The sequence below is a fragment of the Ambystoma mexicanum genome, chromosome 3q, assembly GCF_040938575.1.
Source record: "Ambystoma mexicanum isolate Mex_15411 chromosome 3q, UKY_AmexF1_1, whole genome shotgun sequence".
Classification (NCBI taxonomy): Eukaryota; Metazoa; Chordata; class Amphibia; order Caudata; family Ambystomatidae; genus Ambystoma; species Ambystoma mexicanum.
Window position 1 is genome coordinate 882,506,415 of NC_090926.1, and position 20,647 is coordinate 882,527,061.

General features: G+C 48.6%; 1 protein-coding gene across 3 annotated transcripts in view; it reads left to right on the plus strand.

Moving 5' to 3' along the window:
- The window catches only part of CEP95 (centrosomal protein 95), a 1,206,983-nt gene that overhangs the window by 651,588 nt on the left and 534,748 nt on the right, over positions 1-20,647 (plus strand). For all 3 annotated transcript variants that reach the window (XM_069655013.1, XM_069655014.1, XM_069655015.1), the window contains one exon: positions 11,514-11,707. In XM_069655013.1, coding sequence (XP_069511114.1) covers positions 11,514-11,707 — 194 coding nt within the window. The remainder of the gene's footprint in view (positions 1-11,513; positions 11,708-20,647) is intronic.

Below are 20,647 nucleotides of genomic sequence, written 5' to 3' on the forward strand. Positions count from 1 at the left end.
AAATCGGGCACTAAGGAGCTCTTCAGCATTCTGAGAGAACTGGAAACCCCAGCTCCACCAACAGAAGCATGCGTCAAGTATGCGGATTGGTGTGCCAAAATACAGAAGGCTCTTTCTGACAAAATAACATTGCTACAAACTAAAATGGAGACTAAAAAGACTCGCCTAGCCAACAGCTCCAACAATAACTCCCTGCTGAATCCTCAACCCCCTTCTTGCCCGCCCTTCTTATCTTCAGTCACACCAAAGGAAGTGGAAAACATTATCCTAGGCCTAAAACCATCAAGGTGCCAGGGAGACTCTGTCCTGCTCCAGTCATCAAGGAAGGCTCCGGAGACTTGGCCCCTTTCATTGCCGCTGTGATCAATTCCTCTTTCAACGCTAGCTCGGTCCCCAACAACCTTAAGGAGGCTTGGGTTATGCCACTCCTCAAAAAACTGAACCTAGACCCCAACATACCAACCAATAATAGGCCCATTACAACCGTCCCATTCCACCTAAAGATCCTGGACAGAGTGGCCTATCTCCAAATCCAAAAACATCAGAAGGATAACAACCTACTAAGTCTCTGCCAATCTGACTTTATACAGCGACACAGCACAGAAACGGCCCGCCTGGACTTAAAAATCCAAATGGATGAAGCCAAAGATAAAGGCAATCCTGCCATCCTCCTGATATTGGACCTCTCGTCAGTATTTGATTTGGTTGATCACCAGATCCTCACAGAACATCTGTCCACTGCCGATGCCTTCTGCACTAACGCTTCTAACTGGATCCGATAATTCCTCTCAAACCGAACAACTAGGGTCTTCTCACCTTCCACCTCAGCTGTCCCAGTCCCCATCTACTGCGGAGTACCACAGGTCTCGTGTGTCTCCCCGATGCTCTACATCATTTTCACAAAGCTCCTCTTTAATCGTCTTGATAACATGGGTGTCACCTACACGAATTACGCAGATGAAACCCAGGTTCTCCTTACACTAACTGGTTGCTATGAAAATTATTCCAAACTGATAAACAAAATCTACCTTGAGATACTGTCATGATGCCTACCTCCAAAGTGCCAGACAAGACCCAGCTACCCCAGAGGCAGACATCATGTCTTCAAGGGAAGTCACAACAGCCTCAAGTAGGGGCTCTTTGGACTCAGTCCTGGCGCCTTTGGCGCCAGGCTCATATCGGGCCACAGTCCTGGCGCCATAGGCGCCAGGCTCATAAAAGGGGACTTTGTTTTAAAGGTGCTTAGTGTTAATTTACCTGATGCAGACCATGCTGCAACATCCAGGCCTTCTGAGGCCTGAATGGGACTACTTTATCTTTGGAACTACTTAACCACACGGGTTTGATCAGGGGAGGAATACATACCTGAGGAAGGATACATACTTGGAACTACTTTGACGGCTATTTAAGCCACGCCCAAGCAGCAACTCACGCTTCGCTTTGTTCTGCATCTAGCAGCTGGACGCTCACCGTGTTTGCTCCTGCATTCTGTCTTCTGTCACTCCTGCCAGCATCCTGGAACACCTGCAAAGAGAGAAGAGAAGAGAAAAGGGTAAAGAAGAGTCCTTACCTGCTGAAACCCGCATTTCGGAGACATCTCGCCGACGGTCCTGAAAAGGAAGACATCCATTTAAAAGCACATTGCATCGATCGCTGCAGCGCCGCATCTCACTCACCTGTACAAGGTACCACCACGTTCTACGGCGACATCTGGACTTGCAGCCACATCACCGCGCCTAGGGAGAAAAAGACAAGAGTAAAGGTGAGAGGAGAAAGAAAACAAGGAAACCTTAATTTCCATTACAAAGCTTACCTGTTGGGTTATTCCAACTCAATTTCGGGTCGGTTCCGCATCCTGGCATTTCCGGACCCCGACCCCTAATAGGAAAAAGACATCAGCGTTAGTGGGCGCATGAAAAGACGTTACCCAACGCCCATTAAAGACTTACCTGATTTTTTCTGGATTGATCTTTGTTTGGGTCGGTGCCGCATCCAGGCATTTCCGGACCCCGGCCCCTATGGGGAAAAAAGACATCAGCGTTAGTGAGTGCATTGATACACGGACACTGAGAGAACTCTCATCAAGCTCACCAGAGTCTCATTCTTCGGTTCCACAGCTCTTCTCTGAATAGTTTCCGCACCCGAAAAAGAGATTATTGCTGAATCGTACTCATTAACAGAATCCTTACGGTACTATACCGGGAAAACAAAACTTGAACCCTCTACAATCAAAATCCCAGTGAAGTAACTGGATACTACGCGCCCCTGCATGAGAAGCAGGACGAAGAGCTCAACCTTTCAAACCCTAAGGTGAGACTTCATGTGGGGGTCGCAGGAGGGTTTCGTAGAGGGGTGAGAAGGGAGCGGGAGGCTTATACTTTCTCCCGCAGATTAATACTCCCTTTTCACATACAGAAAGATATTCCTGTGAGCCAGACAAGCCAGATTCGAAGGTCCAGTCCATCTTCCGGGTCCTGTGCTTCACCATAGAAGAAGCAACAACACTCCAAACCAGACCTGCGCCTCCATGGGAGTCAGGTGAGTGTAACAGATTCAGGCGTGGATGGCGGCCCACAGTCTGTGCCTCAATGATCAGACGGAGCTTCTGATCATTGGATCCCAAGCATGTCTAAATAAACTTGACTCACGGTACACATCCTTCAACATTGACGGGAATACCATCAAAGTTGCAAAGGAGGTAAAAACTCTAGGCGTCTATCTGGACTCTGCACTTTCACTTAAACAAGTGAATGCCACTGCTTCAACGACAGCTCATACCAATAAACTGATTAATGCCTGCAAACCATACTTGTCCCCCAACAGCTCTATTACGTTAGCCAAGGCACTAGTCCTTACCATTACTGAAATACTCTCTTCTTATGCTCCTCAGAACATAATCTTAATAGACTGCAGGTTCTACAGAACAGCGCTTTGAGATCAGCGTTAAACATCCCGAGATCTAACCATATTTCAAGCATCAGACAGGGCTCCTTCTGGCTGTGGGTTAGAATATCACTTCGTTCCCAAGTTATCACTCACAAATGCTTGTCAAATATCGCCCCCAAATATCTGGCTGACAAATTCTCTAGAAACCAACCTGCCAGACCTACCAGATCATTCTATTCGCACTGCCTGAATATCCTGAGTTATAATTTAAAAATGGCTGGAGGAGCTATTTTCCCAGTCCTGGCTGCCAAATTTTGGAAATCTCTCCCTCACACAATCGGAGCAGAACCCTCCTTCTGGTCTTTCAGAGCCAGAGTGAAAAATTGGCTTTCGGACGAGAAAGTTAAATAGGCCTAGGCTAGCAAAACTCGCCACCACTGGAACCCATGCACACTTATACCTCTCGCATGGTACTATTGTATGTCCTGCACTGTCTACTAAACTGTAACCACCGGCGACAACTTTATGCTCTTATATGTATCAACATGCAAATCGACTAACCTGTAACCTATTGGCGATAAGCACGTCCTTATTATGTATTCTATATGTATGCTTCTGTAACTCTAGCAAAACAGAGAGGTGATGGCTGGAAGGTTTTGAATTAATCATAACCACGGGCAAAGCTCTGGGCAACCCTCCAAACCATTGTTTATCAGCCTGCCAAGCCATTACAGAAGGGGAAAAACCATATGCAAATCAGGCTTCGTCCTACCCCAAAAGGGGCAGTCCAGCCCGAACTGTTAGGTCACATCCCTTCTGCACGAGACCACAAGCATCCCCAGACATATTTCAGCCTTGTTGGGCGTCATCAGTGAGGAGTAGCTTGGGTCTCTAGGCCCGGCTGCTCTAGCGCCCAAATACCTCAGGGTTAGGTGCGCTTTGAAAATAATAAACTAAACCATTACTAATTCCATCTGATCTAGTGGACAAAAAAAAACATGAAAAAAAACATGAAATACTTGATAATCCCGATGCGGAGTAGCTCAAGAATTGAAATTGCTAACAATCCGGTATGTTATCAAAAATAAAAGACAGAACTACATGTTGTGGAAGGGATACCATAACACCCTTGCTATTCAGTGAAATTGATTTAGTTGAAGTGACGTTAATGATCTGATTTAATGTCACACAACTCCTAAAATATGACGGGTGCTGAAGCTGCTCCGCCTTAAGTATGATGCCCCCATTGCACTGCCTCTAAGCACATTAATGACATCACAAATTACATCTCTGATAATACATAAGACATCACTTATGGCATCCTGAGCGACATCACTTGTACAGCAGATCACATGTACAAAAAAAGAGAGATGCAACATTTGAAAAGCATATTTCTGCATATAAGGCTGGATTCAGCTTGGCGACCCCGGCTACTTGTCCATGCACCCTACTCCGGAGCGTTTGGTGGTGCAGGCGGCTACGGCCTCAGCAAAACAGGCATCGTACCCTACCATCCCTCCTGATAGGGACGACAAACGTTTTGACGGTTGGGCGTCGAAAGTCTTTTCTTCAGGGGGTATGGCTTTGAAAGCAGCCAACTCCGTGTGTGCCTTAGCACGTTTCACTCACACTCTGTGGAATTGTTTCATTGGCGGCTGAACATATTCCCGAAGGAGAGGAACGGGATGGCTTTCTTGCCCTTGTACAGGATGCCAAGGATGCCATGTGTGAATCCGTTCAGTCGGGTCTGGACGTGGCAGACTGTGTCAGCTGGTCCATGGCGGCAAGCACTGTGATGCGCAGATTTGCGTGGTTGCGGAAGTCGGGGTTTGCTCCTGATGTACAAGCCTGTCTTCTCAACATGCCCTTTGATGGTGACCATCTTTTTGGCAGCAAGGCTGACGAGAGCCTTGAGAGGTTGCAGACGTCCAAAGCTGCAGCGAAGTCGTTGAGCGCTGCAGTTCGCCATCCTCCGTCTTTTTGTCCTAGGGGACAGTAATGGAGGGGAGGTTCCTTTCGATACTACTCTTCCTTTGGTAGATCGAGGGGGGCTGCAAGTCAAAGGGGCCAACATAGGAGTACCAGAGGTGGAAAACAAGGTACTCAAGATGCCAAGGCTGCTCGGGCAGTTACCTCTTTGCCCTCAAGCACTGCTGCAGCCGCTTCAGCTCAGTCATGAGACCATGTCCCATGATTGCCCAGTTGGGGGAAGGCTGGCGCAGCATCTTGTAGAATGGTGTGCCATTACTTCAGATGTGTGGGTTGTGGAGATCATAACCCACGGCTACTGTCTTCCTTTCCGCAGAGGCATCTCAACAATCCACCAGGGAATCTCTCTTTGAAGAGTCTGGATCCGCTCCTTGCGCAGGAAATCAAATCCCTGCTGGAGAAAAGGCACCATAGAACTGGTGCCTGTAGCAGAGAGGAGCAAGGGATGGTATTCCCCTTATTTTTTGATTTCGAAAAAAGATGGGGGATTGAGACCCATCATGTACTTGTGCGGTTTGAACAAGCTCCTCAGGAAGGACAAGTTCAAGATTGTTACTCTCTCTCAAGTCCTCCAGGCCCTTCAACTTCAGGACTGGTTGGTGTTGCTCGACCTCAAGGACGCTTATTTTCATGTGCTGATTCATCCCAAGCACAAGAAGTACCTGAGGTTCGCGACTCGCACTTTCAGTTTCGGGTCCTGCCGTTCGGATTGACCTCCGCCCCGAGGGTCTTCACCAAGCTCATGGTGGTGGTGGCAGTGTATCTCAGGAAAGGGGGGATTCACGTCTACCCCTACCTGTACGATTGGTTGATCAGGGCGTGCTCTCCCGAGCCAGTCCTGGATCATCTGTCACCTGCTGTTAGGCAGAATCCTGTGCAGTGCCCTTAGGGACCACTACACACAATTAAGACTACAGGTGGCAATACATTTTTTACCTTTGGTACACGCCTGTACTACTATGTTAAAGTGGTAGCAGTAGCGGAGCAGCCAGACTTATCTCAAGAGTATATGAGCAGTAGCAGAGATTACACAAAGGGACCACAATTACTGTGACTCAAGCAAACACTGACTCAAGGTTTCAGGTAAAAAAATATAAGTACATTTATTTTTAAACCAGTTGTTATAAACACGATACTTCTATTAATTCGAAAACCACACGTAAAATCTACTACAACTAACCAATTCACTCTGTACAGTATACTTCAAGGTAAGTACCCTGTGTTTTAGCGGACCGGTGTTATGAAACAAAAGACGTTACCAGGAATACACTTGCGATTACTTTTTGACAGTAATGACAGTTCGGTCTTACTAAAGAAACGCGTATCCGCGGCAAGAAATGTTACCGGGACAAAAACACACTTAGCACCTGAGATACCCAGAGAGAGTTGGGGGCAAAAATCATAGGCAATACTTTTGTCAAGGCAGACAGACTCAGAGAACACTCTTAGACAGAAATTTAAAAGTCAATAGGCCGGAGCCAGTTTCAAGTGGAACCGGGTTCCTGTTGTCGAGGATCACACAGTCAGATAGTTCACGATTCGGCCGAGCCAGGAGTACTTAGATATTGTCAACAGAGGAAGCAAAAGTTATAAGAAGGAGGGAAGACCGCTTATCTTCGGTTCCTTGTAGTTCCAGTGGCGATTCTGACTTCCAGACCAAGAGACCTGCCTTTTACGCGAAAATCCCCCATTCACACAGCCTGGCTGTCAATCACGCAGCGGGGGGGTTGTCTGGCCCGGACAACCACCTCAGCCAATCGCGGCAAAGTGCGACCTGGGTTTCCTAGGATACCCTGTGCAGGGGGTGACTACACCCTTCCCTCACATTCAGCCCACCTAGACACCCAGGCGCCTAGAAGAGGGCTTCTGGGTAGAAGCCCGCCAAAAGACAGTGAACAAAGGAGGCAAACCTGGTTTGCCATGCAAAGTAAAACACAAGAAGAACTTTAACAAAAAGAAATGGTGAATAAACCCAACCGGAGCCAAAAGAAAAAAGCATTTGGTCAAGCGGGTTTAAGTTTGAGGCTAATACAATAGCCTAAAACAATACCACGTTTATATAGTATCATCGCGGTAGAAAAGTTAGGGTAGATGCGACTGCCACCAGCCAAGTCTAAATGTTAAGAGTGAAACAATGCTCTAGGAGGTACAGATAACAAGGGCTAAAAATTAACCATTTCCAGTACTCCATGTAAAATGGGGTGTACTGGATCTGTGGTTAAATGACTAAGTAAAGTTAATGGCAACTTCACCCTTTTCTGGGGGACAGTAGTCAGCCTCAGAAATGGAGTCGGTGGGAAGTCTAAAAGACAACCCTGTGTCACTGCACTGAAGGTGCTGTGTAACACACAAAAGAAGGGGGCTACTGAAGTGGTGTGCTCCAGAGTCCACAATCACCAAAACAGATGAAATGCACATGGCAAAACACAGGTAAGAGTGGAAAGAAAGGGCTACACTCTTACCAAGTGGAAAAATAAACTCCAGAGATCCAGCAAAGCTGCTGGGGGACTCGCTAGGTAAGGGAAATTAGCCATAGAATGATAATTCTCTCGAACACCTGCCCCTGCCTTCACAGGTTGGTCTTCTCCCTCAACTTAAAGAACTCCCACTTGACGCCAACCCAGCAGCTCCAGTACATCGGACCAGTGCTCGACACATCCCTGGGGCAGTGTTTCCCTCCCAGGTGAGGGCTCATCACATTCTGCAGATGGTGCAAAAGTTTCAACTTGCCCAGAGTCTCCCGGCGTTCGAGTTCTTGAGGTTGCTCGGCCTTATGGCATCCTGCATTCTCCTGGTGCCAGAGGCCAGGCTGCGGATGAGATCTCTGCAGTGGGCTCTCAAGATGCAGTGGTCGCAGTCCTCCGGAAGGATGTCGGATCCTGTCCAGGTGCCGCCCTCGGTCGCCCAGGATCTTCTGTGGTGGGCCGTCGAAGGCAATCTAATGAAGGGGGCTCCATTTTTCCATTTTGGCTACCATGGCTGGAGGTGACGATCATGACGGACGCATCCCTCACGGGATGGGGAGCTCATGCCAACAAGTTGACAGTCAGCGGTTGTTGGTCTCCGTCGGAGTCCAGACTCCATATCATTCTGTTGGAGCTGAGAGTCATCATGCTAGCTCTGAAGGCTTTTCTGCCGACCTGTGCGAGGGAAGAATGTCCTGATTCTGACGGGCAACACAGTGGCCATGCACTACCTCAACAAAAAGGGGGGGGGGCAGGGTCACCTCCTCTGTGCAGAGAGGCAATGCAGCTCTGGTTCTGGGCCATCCAGCAGGAAACTTCGTTCTCGGCAGTTCATCTGGCCGGAGACGAAAACGAGGCGGCGGATGCTCTGAGCAGGCAGAGCACAGTCTCTCACGAGTGGGAGCTGGCTCAGGAGATTCTCCTAGAGATCTTCGCCCTTTTGGGGTCCCCTCAAGTGGATCTCTTCGCCACCAGTGTCAACCGGAAGTGCGACAGATTCTGCTCGCGGGAATTTCCTCCAAGCGGAGCCTTGGGGGACGCGTTCATAGTGGAGTGGTCCTTCCTACTGCTGTACGCGTTTCTTCCAGTCCCCGTCATTCCGCAAGTGCTACGGAGGTTTGGTTCCCGAATGATCCTCATTGCTCCGGCATGGGCCCGGAGAACGTGGTACCTGGACCTTCTCGACATGTCCATCTGCCCTCCACGCGTCTTCCCTACCAAGATTATCTGCTCTCACGGGAGGGGGGAGTCCGGTTCTCCATCCAGAGGTCAAGTCCCTCAACCTTCATGCTTGGCTTCTGAAAGGTTGAGGTATAAGGATTGGGACCTCCCTGAAGATGTGCTGGAGGTGTTGCTTTCGGCCGGAAGGCCTGCAACAAAGTCCCTGTCCCATTGGAGAAAGTTCTGCGACTGGTGCAGGTTCAAGAATGTGGATCCTTTTTCATGTGCCATTCCTGTGGTTCTGTCTTTTTTGCTTTCGTTAGCCTACAAGAGCCTGCAAGTGGGTACCATTAAAGGTTACCTGGCGGCGCTGTCTATATTCAAGCGCTCGTCTGAGGAGAGTTCTTATTTTAAGATTCCTTTAATTTCGCAGTTTCTGAAAGGGCTCACTAATGTGTTCCCACCATCACCTTTCCAGGTGTTGGCATTTAAACTTGGTTCTTAAATTCCTAATGGGTGCTCAATTTGAACCTTTACATTCTTGTCCTTTGAGATTGTTGACTTTGAAAACTGTATTTTAAGTTGCGGTCACTTCCGCTCGCAGAGTGAGTGAGTTGCAGGCACTTTCTGTTAAGCCACCCTTCACGGTGTTCCATAAGGACAGGGTTGTCCTTAGGTTTCGTCCTTGTTTTCTTCCGAAAGTTGTGTCAGAATTTCATTTAAGCCAGAAGGTCATTCTTCCGGCGTTCTATCCTCCTCCACATCCTGGTAAGGAAGAGGAGAGGCCCCATAGGTTGGTTCCTAGGAGAGCTTTAAGTTTATACATCTCACGTATGTCCCGGGTCAGAGTGGACGATCAACTCTTTGTAGGATATGCTGGAAGGCGTTTGGGCAAGCTGTTACTAAGCAGACTTTGTCTAGATGGATTATCTTGACAATTTCTGAATGTTACCGCTTGGCGTGTAAGGACCCTCCGGTAGGATTACGGGTTCATTCTACTAGAGGTGTGGCTGCCTCTACTGCTCTGCAGAGGGATGTTCCCATTCGTAACATTTGTGAAGCAGCCACATGGGCCCCTGGCCATACTTTTGTAAAACACTGCTCCCTGGATTCTATCCATGGGCAGGACTTGGCCTTTGGTAAGGCGGTCCTCTATTCTGCAATTTAATTGGGCATTCTAAAATTCTAAATTCTTTTCCCTCCTCCATACGTTGGTACTGCTTTGGGAGTCTGTCATAGATGTGGAATACGTCGGAGGAACCAATCCCTTCGAAGAACAAATTACTTTCTTACCTGGTAACGTTCTTTCGATGGGATGTTCCGACGACTTATTCCACATCATTCCCTCCCAGCCTGCCCCGCTACAGAATTTCTTATGCAATTGCAGCATACTTTTCCGCAAGGCTTTCTGTGTTCATACTGGCAGAAGATTGGTGCCACACGTTCTGGGGAAAAAACTACAACTGAGGCTACGGGCGTCGTGCTTCCTACTTATAACATCCGGTGACGTCTGCTCGACGGAGGCCCTCGAGGACAGCGTATCGATGTCATTGACGCAGGACGCAGAAAGTTTTCCAAAGCAGCACAACTGTGGTGATTACCTGTCATAGATGTGGAATACGTTGTCGGAACATCCCATTGAAAGAACGTTAGCAGGTAAGAAAGTAACTTGATCTTCTCGTGTATTGCCCCAGACCACAATCAGGAACTTGCCCTGAATCGCACTGAAAGGACGTTAGGGGTGGACGGGTATCGCGTCTGGATCAACTTTAGGGTTATACACCTCTCATGGTACAAGTAACAATTGGTAAGGTTAGTGTGTGCACACTATCTGTGAAGCTTCGCCATGCTCTCTACCTGGAAGAGCTTGAAAGTATAGCCTGTGCACTACTCGTGGGAATTTGTAAAGCATAGCCTGTCATTGTCGCTAACCACTTAATCGGAGCCGCAAGAATCGACAGAGGACGATCGGGTGCACATAAAAATCCCCATCAGAATTTTTACGTATGTATAAACGCACCACTCCGGTGGACACTGGCCGCAGGCATGGATACCCGCACACACCAGAATACAGCAACCAGAATACAGCAACGGTTGCAACAAATTCGGTCTTGCTGGTCACAAAACTGTTTTGCTTACTTATAGCAGACTATGCCTCCACACCTCTGACAGCATTCTGCAGCGAAGACCTACAACAAATTCGACCAGCTGAACGCATAGGGAGTCTTTAGCACTCCCGCCTTCCCCTGAACCCCTCTCATCACCCATCCACATGCTTGATCTTGTGGGTTGCTTTCTACCGGAGCCTGGCCAGCCCTGCTAAGCCTTATCGCGGCCAAATGCACACATGCATTCTAATCGTACTCTGTGATATCGGACATTCTGGACTTGGGTACTAGCGCATTCAGACTATAATAATGGTAAAATGCGCTATATAAATGACAACTACAGTACAATATCAGTGTGCCATCTTTTCTAGATTTGTGTGGACTAATTGTAGATGTCGACCTACTTATCCCTACCTGAGAATTAAGCCTTGCCGCTCTGACCATGCCCACACAAACCATGTTTAAGTGCGGTTTGGCTTCCGTTTCTTGTCAGGTGTTCAGCCTTCCCCCTAGGGTTAGTCGTAGCATGCTCAACAGAGGGAGGTGCAAAAACTGCCTTAACATTTGCTTTAGTAAATGTCTGGTAAAAGCTGGATTGACCAACGACACCTACTATTTGGCAGAGGAAGAGTCAGGGATTTAAATCTGTCTAAGTACATTGTTTATTTGTTAGGGTTAGAGAAATCCAAGTCAAAAGAAATGAGGAATGGGCAGAATGTGTTAGGCCCTCTTTCAGGGCATGATTGAAGACTGAAGAAGTGAGGATGAGGTTTTTTTGTTTTAAGCAGACACCTGGCTTGTGTGTAGGGACACAGAGTTAATGGTAGAAATTGTAATTAATGGCAGGTGATTTTCCTTCCCATCACCCTATTCTATTTTGCTTTTTTTTTTTTTAAAATCTTAGGGTCCTGCTTTAACTGTGCAAAAGAAAGTTGCATTTCGTACCATGCCAGATGTGAGGTTCATGACCCTCCGAAGCGAACAGGAAGAATGGCACCCTATTGGTGAGGACGAAGAAGCAACACTAGAGGAATCTCATACTGACCCCTCAACTAATGAAACACGAACCCGGGCAGGTTATGAAAGCTCCTATCTGACGTAAGTTTGACTGTCTTCTGGGTAATTTAGCTCTTTCCCTACCGATGAATTTTCCCATTATGTGGCAAGTTGGCTCCTTTTTATGGTAAAAATGTTATAGGATTCTGCCAGATCATCCATTCTCAAGCAAGGAACGCATCCGTGGCTTTTCTTTGCCAAGTACATTCAATTATAATAACTGTGCATGGAACTCATCGCTAGCAAAGTCCCTAGCTCTTGATGAAAATGTTTCTGCTGCATGCCATCTGGCCTACTGCTCTTCACTCAGTATTGAATACACAAACCATGTTCAGGTTGTCAAGTGTTCACTTTTCATACTGTGGAACATCTGTCCATGCTCTACTCTGGTCACTGTTTATGCTTTCAGACAGTGTAAACCCTGGCTGCTGTTAGAGGGTTTCTATTGTCATCTAGGTTTAAGCTTTTTTGGTGCCACAAAGCAATGTTCATGAGATTTTTATATTAAGATTAGTAACATTAACACTCATAGCTCTTGAAAACCTTCCATTGAATTATGCGCAGTAATGTCAATGATGGATTTAGTTTGAAATCTTGACACTTCAAGTGCTTTTCTTCTGCAAGAGATCCGACACCGAATCATAAGCTACAAATTTGCCATTGACTGGCCACATTTCAGGAACACTTTTTTTTTTTTTTTTAAAGGATATATGCTTTTCAAATTATTGTTACTCTTTTTAATATCATTTGCATGGAACTGGTCCCATCCATGTCTGTGACCCAAAAACTGAATGTGAGATAATATATACTTTTTCAATTTTGTTTTGAGTGGTCATAGTTGTTGCTTAGACTACTGAGCAACCTTTTCCAGATTGACACTGATAATTTTGTATTCTATGTGATAACATTGGTGAAATAAAAAGCACTTCACCGTCACTCCCTCCACCATATTATAGGACGAATAGGATAATCGATCTCCAGTCCTAGAACAATTGGGGAAAGTGCTGAATCAGCAAGTTATAGATATTGTTTCAATAAGATCACTGAATTAGATTGAAAACTTTAGCATTGTCTACAAAATATGATGAAAGGTGATCTATTTCAGGTTGTTGAGGAACATGAGATATAATTCCAGAATCCAATCCATGCTCTACATTTTTGATTTGTTTAAAAATGGGGTGTGTTCAACCCATACTTAGAGCACCCCCTTACACATTACACTGTCTTAAATGTACTTTGTCCCTTTCTTTAAAACACCCCTATTTAGTTTTCCTCTTTTAAAATATCCTTTACTGACTTGATCTGTGTATGTCCATAGTTTCTCAGCCTCGTCCTCCATGAAGGAGCAGTGTGATTATTTTGAACATGGTGATCTGTCCGGACTAGACTATGGAACACCTCTCTTAACAAGCCATTTTAAAAAGCTGTTTAGTGCTGGTGAAAACCATAGAGCAGGGGATCTGCAACCAGAGTCTTTCCATATATTTTGGAAGAGGTCTCCTCTGACCACTCAGGATAAGCTATACTAGCTAGGGGTGATGGGAGTTGTATTCCAAAACGTCTAGAGAGGTGGTTTTCAGATCACTGTCATAGAAGTGTACAGCTGTCCAGTTTCAAGAACAGTTTTTGTCTTGTCGGAGTCTGAAACCGCTAAGTAGCAGGACCCAATCCAGACTCAGAAAGTGACCTCCCTGGACCTGTCAAAGCGTAGAAGTAAGTGTGCCCAGTGGATTCAGGATCCCCTGAAGTGGTTACTGAAGAAATTTGAGTAAGGGTTGGGTGTGTCTGCATACCTATTCCTTCCCTCCCCTCTTTCCATCCCCACCGCACTATTCCCCCACAATGGTTGTATGGGGCGTGCATCCTAACCCTATCTCTCCTTTGCCTGACTAAGATCTGTGGTCTGGTCAAAGATCCCCCCCGGGCTTCCGTTAGAGTGGTAAGATTGGGAGAGAAACTTGTAGTACTTTACTTAACTTTTTATTTATATTCTAGAACATTTACCTGCAACCGTTGAGTTTGGCAACTCTTGTTTGTGAATCACATAGTAAATCCACCTGCAAAGTACGTATTGTGTAATTGGCGACATTTGGGTCCTAGGCCCCAATTCCTAGCATGTTTGGACTTATTAAGAACTAGGGACCTTAATCTAAGTTTTCTTGTGGGTTTTCTGTTCTGTTTCTCACTTATTTTACCATACACAGTTATTTAAATCGTTCCCTTTATCACTGCTTTCAATTGCATAACTGTTTCTAAAGGTAAATCCTTCAATATTGAATGTATATGATAGTTGTTGTGTGACAGTAATTAGCTGGGATTTTCATTGCTTATAGTGTATTCAAAGACCTGATAAATAATTGTATATTTTTGAAGATCTTCTCTCCAATCTTGAAACGCCTGTCTGGGGTTGCTGTGTTTCTCCAGCATGGGGTCTGGCATGGATTCACATGCTCATGAATATTCCCTGTCGCCAGGCTGGGAATCCTCAGTAAAGAAAAAATCAGTTTCACTTCTGAACTGTCTTTCTCCTAACAACCAATCACTGGTCTCTGGGTCATACTGCCCCCAGCCAATGACTGCCCTCTACCTAAGCCCCTCCTCTGGCAGCCTTCTTCAGTTTTTTACCACGTTCGAGTGGTGGGAGTCCTCGTGATTAGCTCTCTGGCTTTTTACTGCATTTTGCCCTTTTCTTGGAGTTTACTCTCTTTTTCCGGTCAATCGAGCCTCAAGCTCCATCGATCCATCATCTGACTAACGGGGACCTGTTTTTCAGAACTTTCTAAGCACCTGAAGGGCGATTTATCATCTAGTTCCCTTCTTGGAGGATTCTGGAAGATTCTTTGGGGCCTACTCTGTGTGGATATGGCTGAAGATAAAGGAGACTCGACGCCTCTGTTCAGGATCTGCCCTGCATGTGGAATACAGAACCTTTTCCTAGACGATGGGCACTCCCTGTGTCTTTACTGCCTACATTCCGACAAAACGCACGTGGAGGGGACCTATGCGTTCTGCGAGGATATGGTGCCCCCCACACCTTGGAAGAACTGTCGGAAGCGGCTCTCCGAGTGGCTCCAGATGAAAATCCCGGGGCAGCAGTCCTCACCCAGCAAGAGGAAATTTGAGCGGTCTTCTAAGACCCTTGAGGGCGCTCCGGCGACGGGGGCCCAACATAAGGCAAAGCACTGCAAGCCTGCGTGCACCGGGAGCGCCGTTGGGACGGGCTCCTCTGCGGCCAGGTCGGGAATGGCATCTCCGGCACCATCGGCTATGAGCCAGTGCTCCTGGTCAGCGCAGAATGGGAAGTCTGACCATCTCGGTAAACTTCTGGAGAAGTCCCAACCGACTCCGACGGAGAAATCCAAGGGGGAGCGGGGCACTGACCCTCCCCCCACGGTGAAGGCCTCAAGCACGCCCAAGATCGTGAAGGCCCAGGTTCACCAGGCGAAATCTTCCCTTGAAGGAGTGTTGGCGTCCCTAGCTAAGGCCGCTTATGCGGATTCGCAAGAGGCGGCCCCTAAAACGAGAGTTTCCATGCCTGCTCAGAGGGAATCGTCTTTTCTACCCATTGAGAAGACACCAGTGAAGACAATGCCAATAATCTCCCCTTTACCGTCCTCGCTGGTCGAGCAGAAGGGGGTGGGGGAGTAGTCCTGCAGAGCTCGGACATCTTCTCCCAGGAGGAGCTTTCTGGTCTGAAGGCCATACTAGATATGAAGTTTGTCGAGGCAAGGTTCTATGGGAAGGACCCCGCCGAGGCTGATGTGGAGAACAGGAAGAAAACCGACGAGGAGCAGAAGGGCGGTGAGGAACTGGAGGACATCACACCACTGCCACCACTCCCGTTGCAGCCACCGCAGCAACCACCACCACTGCCAGCGGACGTGTCGGCGGACATCCTACAAACACTGCACACCTTGTGCACAGAGATCCGGACAAGGATGCACCTGTCGCCGGCGGGAGATCCCGCGACACCTGGACCATCGGGGGACCCCCCCTGTCAAGGAGCGTCCCTCCTCCACCTCCTTGCCATCCTCTGCCGCCATCCCCTCCTCCGAGGGAATGATACAGAACCGGATACGGCGACAACGGGTACGGATGACGACGGAGTGGGCCTCCCGTTGCCAGTGCCCAGGGACTCGCCGCCCGACGAGATTGGCTCTTTTCATGCCATGATCTCTAGGGCCTCGGAAATGTTTCAACTGGCCCCCGAGGAGAAGGAAGGTTTCCTGTACCAGCGCCGGGAGGCCAAGAGGAAGACTGTGCTTTCGATCCCTCTATTGGACGACATTTGAGACGAGGGGCAGTCCCTTATGAAGAACCAGTCCTCGGCCCCGGCAAAGAGGGACCGATACGAGAAGAAGTACAGAGTGCCAGACTCTGCACCCAAGTGTCTCAGATCCCAACCGTCCCCGGACTCTGTGGTCTCGGCGGCGAAGAAGACATCTTCCGGATCTTCGGCTTCCACGTCCTCTACCCCGCCCCCGCCCCACCCCCTAGACGATGAGGGGTAGAAGCTGGTCGCCATGGGGAGACAGGTCATATGTCGGCCGCTACAACGATCAAGGCGGCCATTGCCTTGGCCATCGTGGCTGTTAGGCAGAATTATATGCAGTACCCTTTGGGAACACTACACACAATTAAGACTACAAGTGACAGTACAATTTCACCTTTGGTACAAGCCTGTACTACACAGTTGTAGTGGTAGCAGTAGCGGAGCATCCAGACTTATCTCAAGAGTAAGTGAGCAGTACAAATAGTTACACAAAGGACAGCAATTACTGATTCAGGCAAACACTGACTCAAGGTTTCTAAGTAAAAGAATATATATTTATTTACTCAACAGTTGTATAACATTTCACTATTCTAAGCAAGTTCAAAATCACAATCATAAATACACCACTTCCCTTAAATTCCAGACAAGTTAAGCTCACAAAATGAAGTGAGAGCAAAATGGCACAACAATTTAAAAGGGAGGGAAAGACAAAGTTATTAGAAATTAGGCAAAACCAACAGGTAAGTACTCAGGGCAGTTGAACAAGAGAGACTGGGAGGCCGGCTGGCGAACTTCATCAGCATGTGGAAGTCCATCTCCACCCACCGTTGAGTGCTGGACGCCCTGGCCCACGGGCACACCCTGGAGTTTGAACAGAAGTGTCCGCGCATTCCACCGGTGGCCAGGAAGGAAAACCACATCCCTCAACTTCTGCTGGAGGTCCGGGCCATGCTGAAGAAGGGCGCGATAGAGGTTTTCCCAGAAAAGCTCTGGGGATCCGGAGTGTACTCCCGGTACTTCCTCGTCAGAAAGAAGACTGGTGGTTGGAGACCCATACTGGACCTCCACCGCCTCAACAAGTACATCAGGTCCCAGAAGTTTCGGATGGTCACCCTTCAGCACGTGCTGGGACAACTGGAAGAAGGAGACTTCCTATCGTCGCTGGACCTTGAGGATGCCCATTTCCACATCCCCATTCACAACGGACACCACAAGTTTCTGCGCTTCATGGTCCAAGGACCGCATTACCAATTCAAGGCCCTTCCCTTCGGGTTGAAGTCTATAACCAAGGGCCTTCACCAAGTGTCTGCCGCCAGTGGCGGGGCAGTTGCACCTGCAGGGGAATTCACGTCTACCCTTACCTGGATGATTGGTTCATCCGAGCGAAGTCGAGAGAGACCGCCGTCGAGCACCGGGGACCGTCTGGCTACTCACTGAACTGGGGTTCTCGATGAACTTTGCGAAGTCCTGCATGGTGCCATCGCAGGACGTCCTTTTTCCGGGGTCCCGCCTCAACAGTGTCGTGCCTGACATCCCCGTCGGAGGAGAGAATAGCGGCCATCTTGGGCAAGGTACAACGACTGTTGACCCTGAAGATCGTAAGGGTGAGGTCCATGTCTTCATGGATATACCTTGTAGGCCTGTGCAGGCTGCGGATGCGACCACTGCAGGAGTTCCTCAGCACATCCCTGGAGGGATGCAGTGCGCACACCGGTCGTCTCCATGCAAGAGGCCTGTGGCTAGCGGAGGAGAAGTCGTGGCACATCAATGTTCTGGAGCTAAGGGCGCGTGTTTTGAGCCCTCAAGTCTTTCCTTCCGTCCCTCAAGGGCAAGGTGGTGCATATCTTCACAGACCACACCACCACAATGTTTTACATCCGGAAGCACGGGGGCACCTGATCCCTGGCGCTCACCAAGGAAGCACAGGACCTATGGCGATGTGCCATCGCCCAGGAGATGTTCCTTGTCCCGTTTCATCTGGCCGGAGTAAAGAACACTGTTGCTGACTCTCTCAGCAGAGAGCTGTGCTTGTGCCATGAGTGGGAGCTTCGGCGGGACCAAGTAGATCTTCTATTCTGATGATGGGGCAATCCCCAGATCGATCTGTTTGCAACAGCGGCAAACTCCAAGTGCTGGAGGTTTGCCAGCAGGCTTCCCCAGCCGGGGAGCATGGGTGATGCATTCTCCTTCCCCTGGGACGGGCTGTTTCTCTATGCGTTTTCCCCATTGATGTTGCTTCTGCGACTCATCAATCAACTCAGATGGTCCCCGGTGCAGGATCATCCTCGTCGCACCGGCGTGGCCGAGGCAGATAGGGTACCCGGAGCTTCCGGACATGTCAGTGTCTCTCCAGTGAACCTTCTGGCGGACGCAGATCTTCTCGCCAGGGAAGGAGGCGCGATTCTGTACCACGACCCAGGGTTCCTGAACTTGCCGGCCTGGCTCCTGCAGCGCTAGAGTTTGGTGGATACGATCTCCCGGCAGACTGCAAGGAAGTGCTTGCCAAGGCCAGGGCTTTGTCTACACTGAAATGCTACAGACATAAGTGGAAGAGGTTCGCCGTCTGGTGCCGCACACAGAAACTCGACTCTCTACAGATTACGGCTCCGCAGGAGCTGCCGTACTTACTGTTGATGGCCAAGGCAGGGTTGGCTCATGTTTCCATCAAGGTTCATCTGGCTGCTATCTCCTGCTACACCAGAACTCCGGGGCGGTCGTCGTTATGGTCACAGCGCCTTGTCAAGGAATTCTTAAAAGAACTTTTCCCTTCGTTCCCGCTGGTGAAGGCTCCGGCCCCAGAGTGGGAGCTTAATGTGGTGCTGACTAGGCTCATGGGTCCCCGCTGAAGTTTATATCGTGGAAAACAGAGTTTCTTTTAGCCATCACCTCTGCACGATGAGTGGGAGAGATCCAGGCCCTCTCTTGTGAACCACCTTACTTGACATTCCACGAGACGAGGGTGGTGCTACGGATGCACCCCTCATTCATGCCCAAGGTGCCTTCGGACATCCATCTCAACGAGCCCTTGGTGTTACCTGTTTTCTTCCCGCCGCCTTTGTCGCCGGCTGAGAGGACGTTGCACTCGCTGGATGTGGCTAGAGCCCTGAAGTTCTACGAGGACCGCACAAAGTGTTTACCGAAGACATCACAGATGTTTTGTGAACTTTGGCCCTGTGAACCAAGGGATGGCCCTCTCCAAGGCTTCTATTTCCAGGTGGCTCTGTGGCTGCATCACCCATCGTCACCGGTTGGCAAACCGACCGTGCCTGGCCGTCCGAGAGACCATTCGACCAGAGCGATCGCTGCAAGTACAGCGGTCCTGTCTGGTGAGCCGGTGCTGGACATCTGCAGGGCTGCTACGTGGAGGTCGACACACACCTTCACGAAATTCTACTGCGTCGACCAAGATTCCAGGGAGGAGTCCAGAGTTGGCCAAGCAGTGCTGTGCAACCTGTTCACTTGAAAGCAAGCCTGGTGAGGAGGTAAGAGATGCTAAATGTTGAGATGCTTAATGTTGATCCTTGCCACCTCCCGTGGTTGTGCATGTGTGTACTGCTGTCGCTGCTCGCTCCCTTCGCTCCCGTTCCCACCACTTGGGGGCATGATTTGGGGTTTATCCCCTACTGGACTTTCCCTCCGAACCTTATACTACAGTGCTGTGATGAATTGGGAGCGCTAAAACCTTATTTTCCAAGTTACTTCCCTTCCGGATCCATTCCAGGTTTTTGGCAGCCAGCATGCTACGTTAATCTAATGACTATGCTTCCCAGAATGCCTGGCTCTCTGCCTCACCTCCTCCCTTGCAGGACAAGGTTGGGTGGAGGATAGGCAACACCTGTGGCTGCAGGTGCAGCAGGCGGCACACCAGGGGTGTGCTCTTTAAGGAGCCTTAAAAGCCTCAGTTTACTTCAGTCCAGCGCTGGTCATCGTTGCAGTGTTCCTGTTGTGACTAGTCCCTTGTTCCTTGTTCCTAGCCTTTGTGCCTAGTTCCTAGTTCCTGTTCCTCCGCCCTGGATTTCAGATTCATGTGCTTAATTGATTTCTGCTTTCTGGATTTCCTTTTCTGTCTTCCTCTGTCTGCAGGCAGCCTTTCTCTGTGCTTTACCCTTTGATGCAGCCCAATTTGTCTGTGTTTTCTGTTTCTTTGATGCTGTCCTTTGCTACTGAAAAAACGTGATGCATTTGTCTTTCCTTTTTTAGATTTAGTTTCCTGCCTTTTCTCCTTGGATGGGGTGGTTAAGGTTTCCTTTTGTGATATCATTTTCCCTGCTCCTGATCCTTACTTCCTATTGGGTTCCATGCCGTGTTTTCCATTTCACTTCTGCATTTATTTCCCATTTGATTATTTAGGTGTAGGGTGCTGTTGTAACTAGTCCCTGTGTGAATGCCTTTTGTTTTCCTCACTATTTCCTTTATCGCAATTCCTACTTGCTCCTTGACTTAGGTCTTAGGTATTTAGTTATCCTCCACCCATTGCTGTTATAGCCTTCTGGGTCCCTGTTTTATCAACTGGGTTCGTGGATTTACTGACATTCAAGTGGTCTTTCCGGTTCTCGTGAATACTGTTTCTAAGTTCCTTATTCAGTATCATCCAGAGTGTCAGCACACAGATCCTGTCCTTGCTTGCCCTCTACGTGGGCTTAGCGCTGTCAGTATCTGTAATAGCATAGTGGGTAAGGAGTTTGCCGACTTTCCTTTCAGTCATAAGG